Source organism: Cucumis melo, chromosome 3, assembly GCF_025177605.1.
Source record: "Cucumis melo cultivar AY chromosome 3, USDA_Cmelo_AY_1.0, whole genome shotgun sequence".
Classification (NCBI taxonomy): domain Eukaryota; kingdom Viridiplantae; phylum Streptophyta; class Magnoliopsida; order Cucurbitales; family Cucurbitaceae; genus Cucumis; species Cucumis melo.
Genome location: NC_066859.1, coordinates 8,431,038 through 8,440,328, shown reverse-complemented (window position 1 = coordinate 8,440,328; position 9,291 = coordinate 8,431,038). Strand labels below are relative to the sequence as shown.

Here is a 9,291-nt window from a genome sequence, read left to right as displayed (position 1 = left end):
TCTTGGCATATCCAAATAATAGGTATGTTTTAATATTTCACACTTTGAACCTCCAAGCTTTCATTAAAGCTCACATTGATTGACGTAAGCTTAAACAAAAATTCAAAAGTCAAAATAAAAACGTAACCTTAGTGAGTTAAGTAATTGAAAATAACATTTTAATCAAGAAATTCTTTGCGGTGTGGCACCTGGGCGGTAAGACTGAGAGGCATAATATGTGTGCATTTCACATAGTATCTAATGTTACTTTAAGTGGCAGACACTAAAACCACATTTAATTATTTCCCATGGGTGTTTGAACTACCATACTCAATATTATTTAATAGTAACATGAGATTCCATTGATAAGGAGAGAAATAGCTTATTTATTTTAAAAGAATACGAGTTCCCTTAGTTTTTTCAATGTGAGATTTTCAACATTTCAACAAATATAAACATAACTAAAATGAAATATGTACCTTTGATTAAGAAGTCAAAGGTTTGAATTCACCGTCCATATAAATCGTTGAACTAAAAGAACTAGAAGAAATAAATCGAGAAATTATAAGATGTTTTTGTTGAGAAACAAAGCATTTCAGAAAAGTAGATTCAAGAACTCAAATTAGTTTCCAAGCAAGGATGTCAAAATGGCCAAAACAGCAATCACAAGAATGATATTAAGGAAGTAGTTTGTTGGTAAAGCCTTATCTGGACTTCCACCAAAAGCTTCATATTCTGCCCGAATCTTCTGCTTCATTGAGTCTGATAGCTCTCTCTGCAATTCAAATAGGCAATACTATTGAATTTCTTATTCCATTTCTCCTTCATTTTAAGACTTCCAGGTTTTTTTTTTTAGACGTGACATCACAACATGCCAAGGACTTGAATAAAGCTTCAACTCGTATTATTAAAAGACACGTGGCACAACAAAACATGAGACTTGTTTTTTAATCCTGCAGTAGACACAAGTAGAGAAGATAAACATTTTACGAAGACATGAGATTTTCTGAAGACTTCAATTGTGCAAAGAAATGAAATGAAAACATGAAAGTTTGTAATTCATACAACCTTTCCATACGAGTATTTGGCGGCATCAAACTTCTCTCCTGCAGGTTTCGGAGATGCATCAAGCACAATACCCTGTGATCAACAAAATGCAGTTTTCAATGAGCCTTTTAAGTACATATGTTTTTGGAAAAAAAAAAACATTTTTGGTCTCTAAATTTCAAGTTTAGTTTCTATTTGGTCTTCAGTCAATTTTAAATTTGATTTCAAGTTTTCAATTTAATCTCTAAGTTTCAAAATGTTAAAGTTTTGCCCTTCAAGTTTGAGTTTATTCCAATTTAACCCCTAGGTTTGCAAAATTACACTTTTAATCTTGATTTTCTACTAAAAACACACTTACTCTATAGTGTTAATTTTTATTAATTAATTTTAAAAATTATAATCAGTTAAAGTTTCACTTCTGAAACAAAATTTAAAACTTCACTTCAAAGTTATCTTAAATCAAATAACTTCAAAGTTATCTTAAATCAAATAACTTCAAAGTTATCTTAAATCAAATAACAGACACTGATGGAAGTTATCTTAAATCAAATAATTATCTTAAATCAAATAACAGACATTAATGCAAAAGACTGAACATATTCCATCAAAATCGGGGTTAAAAGTGTAAATCTGAAATTAGGGACCAAATTGAAACAAAAACTTAAATTAAATGATAAAATTGTAAACTTTTGAAACCTAGAAACCAAATTTAAATCAAACTCAAAACTTCACAACTAAACGTGTGATATTTTGAAACCCTAATGACCACTGACCAAATGGAAACTACGCTCAAAACCTAGGGGGAAAAAAGTAACTTTCTCCATATATAGTTTTTTCAATGGATAATCACAGTGTCCGTGTCCATAAAACTAGTTTATAACCAACCAAGAGTCCAAAACCATCTAATAGTCTTATAATGTAATGCTTGAAAACACAGGGTATTCGATGGTGCAATAAATCTAAGTTGGATTGACATCAAAAGGCGTTTAATTAGAGGAAAATTCACCAAGGCAAAGTATTCGATAAAAGGAAGTTCAGTAATTCAAAAACGCCTAAGCAAGAATAAAAAATAATAATATAGCATCCAAGACAACAAACCTCTGGAGGATCAAATTTAGCACCAAGGTTGCTGAGTTTGGCATGGGCTTCAGCATAGTCTTTGAAGAATGATTCTTGATCTTGAAGATATTTTTCAGCATAAACCTGCAACACAATATAGGTAAATGGAAAACAAACTGAGCCTCTCGATTGTCTTATGAAAGACCAACTTCATTGAAGATGTTTTTTGGTCACCACGATAACGTCTCCTGAAGGGAGATGGGGTGGGGAAATTTATGCTATGTTTTACCTTGAATGATGGATCTTCAAAGAGAACAGCATCAGTTGGCAACACCAGTAATTCTTCATCTATCTTTTCTTTGATATCCTACATATAATATGGACCAAAAATAGTAAGCAAAAACTAGTTCACTATTTTCTTAAGATATAAAATGAAGCCAATATGGTAGAAACCTTAAAATACGAGTTGTCAAACTTCAACCATTGTACAGTCCAGGATTGTCCACCAGGTGCACCTGGTCCATCTTTCTGTCGGTAAGGAAAAATCAAAACAAAAGGAATCTCATGAGAATAGCAGCGCAAATGCTGTTGCAAATTTAAAGCAATGAAAATGATTCAAAATAAGATATGGTTGGAAAGAAAAAATAAATTGAAGTATAAAAGACCAGCAACAGAGCTAAAGAAGATTAAGTTCAGCATATCAACTAATAATCCATCTATTCTTCATCGTATGAAAACTAGTATAGAAGGAATATCAAATCTGGTTCATCCTTTTCCATGCATTGTGACACTAACCATTTCTAGAAGCTCCAAAACTAAATACAACATATCATGTCTCAATTCTAGAAATCCAAGATGAATACATAAGCTATTGCTGAGTTGAACATTAATTAAAATTGGATATTAATATTGTCTGGTTGAACAATAAATAAAGCTTAGCCAGCATGCATTTCTAAGATTAATCGAGGCTAATTCCACAGTCAGTTCAGGACAACCTACGCCATAGATGGGAACTGTTTAGTCTATCCTATACCAGTTGATACAAAGACTTGAGATTTGTAGAATGCAGTCTCAAGCCTGGTGTGTAATAGAGGGGGATTTCTCCAAGGAGAGGAAAACGATGTGGGATATCAAATGGAACATGGGGAAGTAATAGGAGTATTTTCATTCACTCACTGGGTCCATCAAATAAGTTTTGTGAAAGACCCAATCTTGTTGCTGGTTGGTGCGAATGAATTAATCAAGCTCTCTCCAATTAGGTTGGCATTTTGAGAGAATGGCTAATGCATACAAATAGAATCTATTGGGTGGTTTACTGGCCTTGATGGTTATAGTAGTTCCTATGATCCTGCGAGTGAAGATCCAAGAATGTCTGAGATAGCAAGACCGAATGTCTGAGATAGCAAGACCAAAGGCAGCTTAATCAATTTTAGAATAAATTTAAATAAAAGATAAGTTGAATAATATGTCTCTTTATCGCACAGATTAGGTCCCAACTAAGTTGTAATCTTCTGGACAAGCCAATGAAAGTTGATTGAGTTCAGTTTCTTCAACTCAAGTTTTTTAATATCATACAGTGATATTTTTCTTTCCATCACCTCACTGCCACAAATATGGTAATCCGATTAAGAGTTTGTTATATCTTACCTATTGTTCATATTTTCATCCACTGTAAATGTACGGTTTCACATCAAATGAAAAAAAATATGTTTCCTTTTTTTTTTGGATAAGAGACAAATATATTCAAAAAACAAGAGAGAACAACATAAGGGCAAGGGACAAGAGGGCTTTTCTAGAGAAAAACAAAAGAATAAGGACCTTCCAATTATTGAAAATCATAGAAAAGTTGTAATATACAAAAGTGTTTGGTATAATTCCTACTCCACCAAGAACCTGTGTCTCCACAAGAGGGAACGGGTAGCAAATCTCCACAAAAAGTTACCCTTCGGACTAACGTCTCTACCATTGAGCCCATCAAGCATCCAACTACCAATCTTACTAAAAAGACGAATCTCCAAATTAAAGATTCTGAACAGAGTATTCCAAGCTTTCCTAGTAAAGATACAATGCAAAAATAAGTGGTCCAAGGTCTCCTCGTCTTTGAAGCAAAGACAGCACATCAAAGGATTGAGCACAGTGTACTACAATTATTTTTAAGTTTCTCGTGGGTGTTAAGACTTCTATAGGCAAGCTACCATAAGAAGAACTTCACCTTGTTCGGAATTTTAGTCTTCCAAATGTAACGAACTAGTGGTGCAGCAATGTGGGGGGCCTTTTGGTTAATTTAAGAAAGGTAGACTTCGTAGTGAAGCTACAAGCAGCATTAAGATTCCATTTAAGGCTATCGCGATCATCTGTTGGGGCCCACAAATAAAGAATTTCCAAAATGGTGGCCACGTTGTCAAGTTCCTTATCTAACACATTTCTTCAAAGATCCATATCCCAAGAGTGACTAAAATTACACCAGCAATCAGCCACAAAATCATCCTTGTTTAGCGCAATGGAAAACAATCCAGGAAATTTTTCTGCCAGGGGTTGACCCTCACACCAACTATCCTTCCAAAATTTGATTTTTGTTCCCTCTCCCAAAAAAAAAGGCCGAGAAATTAAAGAACATCTCTTTATGTTTCAGAATGTCAGCCCATAACCTATAAGACCTACCCCTATTTGGAGCTTTAGTAGACCAACCATTCTCCTCTAAGTTGTAGATGGCCACGATTAAACGTCTCCATAAAGCATTGTCTTCCTTACAAAATCTCCACAGACATTTGGTGAGAAGAGCATTGTTCTTTTGCCTAAAAGAACCAATCTCATGTCCGCCACAACAAATCAGGCAAGAGGTAGTATCCCACTTGACAAGGTGGGCAGCTGATTTAGTTGTCCCCCGTCCAGACAAAATCCCTGATCATTTTCTCCATTCTATTGATAACACCAACCAGGGCTTGCAAGAGGGAGAACAGATCATAAGGAAGGCTGTTCAAAACCGACTGCGCAAGAGTTAATCTACCACCTTTGGAGAGAGACATTCCTCCATTTATCAATTTTATATCTGAACCGCTCCTCAAGGGAGATCTAGCCTCTTTCCTATTATGGGCCCCTCCAATAGAGAAACCCAAGTAATTAAAGGGGAGAGTATCCTCCATACAACCCAATGTATTAGCATAAAAAACCGGATCGACGCTGTCAAGGTTAATACCTATTAATGACGTTTTGGCACCATTAAGGGACAAACCAGTTCCCAAGAGAAAGGGAATAATCACCCAAAAATATGTTTCTTAATAAGCATATTATACACACAATAAGCAAAATGTCATTCCACAGAACAACAATCAAATAAACAAATAACTTGTTGAATCACATAAATGATATTCCATTCATATCATGATGATGGTAACATACCGTATATTTAGTCTCTGGCTTGCCCCAACCACTGCGTTCTGGCCTAGCTCTGCCTAATGTGTGTGCCCCAGATAATGCAACAATTTCCTGAAGATCCAAAAACCTTGTATCAATCAAAGAAAGCATCCAGAAAGTATTGACTCAAATAGGAAACTGATTCACAATACCTTGTCATTCAACCCCATGCGGTAAAAAACATCTCGTAGATGTGAAGCAGGTGATGGAGGACCAGCATCTGAACAAAGACAAGTTCTTAACAATACGTGGAAAAAAGTGAAGCAAGTGCGTTGGTAGATGCAGCATCTTGCGATAAAGTATCAGAAACTGTCCAAAAGACTATTTAAAGAAACAAAAAAGAAAGGTTTTGTAATTTATCCTAAAATCACAATTAAATCTTCAGCAGCATAAGGAAATACTCCAGCACTTTTCAAACTTTTGAGCATTACAAGAAAATTGGTAAAAGGCAGGAGATATGCTTACACCTACTCTTTCTTTCACTTGTATCACAATTGAGCATCTCGTCCTTCTAATTATCTAATTGGGCTCACTTCTTATAGTCCAGGCTCCAAATCAATTTAGTGTTCATGATTTACAAAAATAATAATAAGAAGAATAATAAAGCCTAGAAGTAAAGTAACAAAAAAGGGATCAAGAATATGACGCAGGTAAATCAAAATAAGCAACTCCGGAGATCACATCTACAGATTTGACTTATTCATTATCAAGATGATATGTCCATAATTCACACCACAATATTTCAATCATTCAGTACATGGCATTATAACGTAGCTGATCCTATTTTGAAATCGTTGCCACAGAATGAAATAATAGAGATTTAGAATGTAATTTTCAATGAATCCTATAATTGAACTTAAGCATTAGAATATTTCCTCCATCTGCAATCTTCCTAGGGCGCCCATAAGGAAGTCAATTACTAAACACAAATTTACAGATTATTTGTTTCATATTTTAAAAAAAAATCAGATTGCCCCATGTAGGCCAGGCCATATAGTCTACTAACCAGGAAGCCTCCCCTCTTCAGGGCATTGCTCCGGCCCAACAACATCCACTCGTCCATATTTCATGGGGATTTTGGGCCCCCCAGCCTCCTGTATTGGCGTTAAATCAAGTCATTAGAACATTCAATCCTTTTTTTAATTTCAGTCAAGGGTTAATCTTAGTTCCACAGATAGATAATTCTATGACCTCGATAGCTGTAGCACTGGCCAACTGAAAAAGGTCTGCATATGTGATGTTAGAATACTTCTTTTTGATAGGCTCAATGAGTTTCAAGGCATTAATAAGACCTGAAAAAGACCAGTCAATTAGAATGAACAAAACTGTCAAAACAAGTGTAATGCACGGTAATTTGTTGAAGAATTACCAGCATTAGCACCATGCCCCAGCTCAACATCAAATCTTAAACTTCCATTAGCTCCACCTCTCTGTGGCCATTCCTCAATATTTTTATTGTAAGTTCCAGCATCATGCCAACCTAGGCGTACCTAGATGGAAGGAAGCAACTTTGAAATACATGTCGGTGAAACCAGTTTCACCAAACAAATTAATAAAACATTCTTTAGAGGACGTGACTCTAGATTCTCCAAAACATTGAACCCCATCACCAACATTGCTAATTATTTCCAGTTCCAACTTAATCGCGGTAGTTAGCACAAACATAAACTGGCAATTATCACAAGCAAAACATTCAATCACTATCATGTGAAATAAGGACCAAATATACGGGAAACTCGTAAGCAAAAAGTTTCACACGATTCAAATTGAAGAGAGACAATAAAAGTTAATAGATAATAGCATTCCAAATCATAAACCACAAAGATACCAAAATAGGATGACAGAATGTGGTCTTCAGAAGCTGCTTGATATCCTCTCTAGCGCTCTTCAACTGCTCAGGGTCCGATGCCAGGCATTTCGGAGTAGATGAGGCACTGAATCTTCTATTTGATCCACAAGAATTCGGCCTTCCCTGAAAGCAGCGAAAAGCAGAAGAAACCGAGCATAGACATCGTTAATCAAAACACACACATACACATGAACAGAAAGGGAGAGAGAGAGAGGAACCTGGTTGAGAAAAAGGTGAGAAATGAGAGGAGAGGATCTGAGGAAGTTGAAAGAGGAGGAAGACGAGGAGCGAGAGAGGAGGGAAGGAGAAGGAGAAGGAGAAGAGAAAGATAGTGTAGCTCTGGTGGCGGAGGAGAGGAAACGAGATGTTGAAGAGGCGGAGGAGGAGGAGGCGGCGGCGACGGCGACAGCGGTTCCAAAAACAGTAGCAGCCATGGATTTGGTTGGAATTGAGTATTTCGAAGGAGAAGCAATTGGAGATGAATGCGATGGAAGTGTCAGTAGTAGGGCCAAATGCTCGGCCATTATTTGGGGCTTTTTCTTTTTTGCGGCCTCCTCTCTCCTTTTGTTTTGGATCAACCTGGCCTACTCAAACCAACCTTGTTTGGCAACGTGTTTGAATCACCCTTCTTCTCTCACTCATGCGGTTTGGGGAAGGGTTGGATAACAGAGGGTTAGGATTATGACAACCGTGTCGTTATAAATCTAGAATTATAATAAGATATTTTAAAATAAGATGTGTTTAAGGAAATGATTATGTAGGTAAGGTTATGATAGAATGTGTTCAGGAAAAGGATTACGTAGGTAGTGTTATAGAATTTGTTTATATATATCAATTCATATTATAAACTAATACACAAATTTCGTATATTTAATTTATCAAATCGTCGTAGTTTTTATAAAACAATTTGCCTTAATTTTTTTAAATACAACGTTCATTTTCAACCTTTTTCAAATAATCGTTACTTGCCAATAATTTTTTTTTAAATTCATATTCTAAATCCAATATACGAATTTCGTATGTTTAATTTATCATTCTAGTTTTCGTAAAATAATTTGTCTTAATTTATTTAACTACAATGTTCATTTTCAATATTTTTAAGTATACGTTATGTTTCAATAAATCGATTTTTATGAATGTGACAAGCAATTCTTAAACATGTAAATAAGTGCAAATAACAATTGAAAATACGAAGCATCGGAAATAGAAAATAACAATCAACACTTTTACCAAGGCTAGTTTTGTTTTCTAGTGAAAAATTACAATCAAATAATCCTTGTGGTTTTTTAATTTAATCAAATAGTTCTTATGGTTTTCTAATTATTGTAATTAATCTATGGTAGTTTGTTAAGATTTTACCTTTTTTTTTCTGAATTGACATTTCCTAGATATTTAAGGTAACTAACAAAAAACAATGAGGATGAGATCGATATCAAAATTCTAATTTCACAAATATATTGATACCAATTCAAACATAGAGTTAATTGAAGATAATTAAATTAAAAATTTAATTGTGTAATCACAATAAATTACATAATTCAAGAGTAAACGAAGAAATTAAAATTTTTGATAATGTAATTGTACCAAATTCATAACCGAAAAACAATCTATGTTTTTAAAATAAAAAGATTAAAATTAACAAAACTCATAAACATAAAAATCATAAATGAGAAAAAAAATGGATTGATGAAGAGTCAAGGAAGAGTTGATGAAAGGTTAAGGAAGAGTTGAAGAATGGTTGCCGAGGTAAAACTAGGTTTATGATAACCCCTTTCCCAAATAAGGGTTGGGTTCCTAACCCTTCCCTCGAGAATATTACATAGGGAAAAAAATACAAATTAAGTAAAAACAAGTATTTAGAGAATGCGTCAGGTACAGTTTAAAAATTATTTCGTTTTTTGTTTTTTGTTTCTGAAAATTAAATTGATAATACATCTTTCACA

The 9,291-nt window shown here is 34.6% G+C and overlaps 1 protein-coding gene across 2 annotated transcripts; it reads right to left on the bottom strand.

The window, feature by feature from the left end:
• Positions 1–441: 441 nt before the first annotated feature.
• On the bottom strand, positions 442–7,933 carry LOC103504072 (probable L-ascorbate peroxidase 6, chloroplastic/mitochondrial). Of its 2 annotated transcripts, none has more exons than XM_008468506.3 (12): positions 7,567–7,933; positions 7,328–7,471; positions 6,869–6,989; positions 6,691–6,791; positions 6,506–6,593; positions 5,652–5,719; positions 5,485–5,571; positions 2,539–2,613; positions 2,375–2,452; positions 2,125–2,229; positions 1,048–1,119; positions 442–754 (listed from the first exon to the last, which is right to left on the bottom strand). In XM_008468506.3, the coding sequence occupies exons 1-12, from the start codon at positions 7,870–7,872 to the stop codon at positions 602–604; spliced, it is 1,398 nt and encodes a 465-aa protein (XP_008466728.1). In that variant the 5' UTR covers positions 7,873–7,933; the 3' UTR covers positions 442–601. The 2 variants fall into 2 exon arrangements, with proteins under 2 accessions (XP_008466728.1, XP_008466729.1); XM_008468507.3 differs by having other exon boundaries at positions 442–932; positions 7,567–7,905.
• Positions 7,934–9,291: the final 1,358 nt, after the last annotated feature.

Bases quoted from the DNA above. Each gene is read 5' to 3' on its own strand.
- LOC103504072 (XM_008468506.3), bottom strand. From the start codon at position 7,872: ATGGCCGAGCATTTGGCCCTACTACTGACACTTCCATCGCATTCATCT. The intron at 6,792-6,868 runs GTAATTCTTCAA...GGTCTTTTTCAG, and splicing joins GGGGCATGGTGCTAATGCTG to GTCTTATTAATGCCTTGAAA. The intron at 2,453-2,538 runs GTTTCTACCATA...TATTATATGTAG, and splicing joins TTGACAACTCGTATTTTAAG to GATATCAAAGAAAAGATAGA.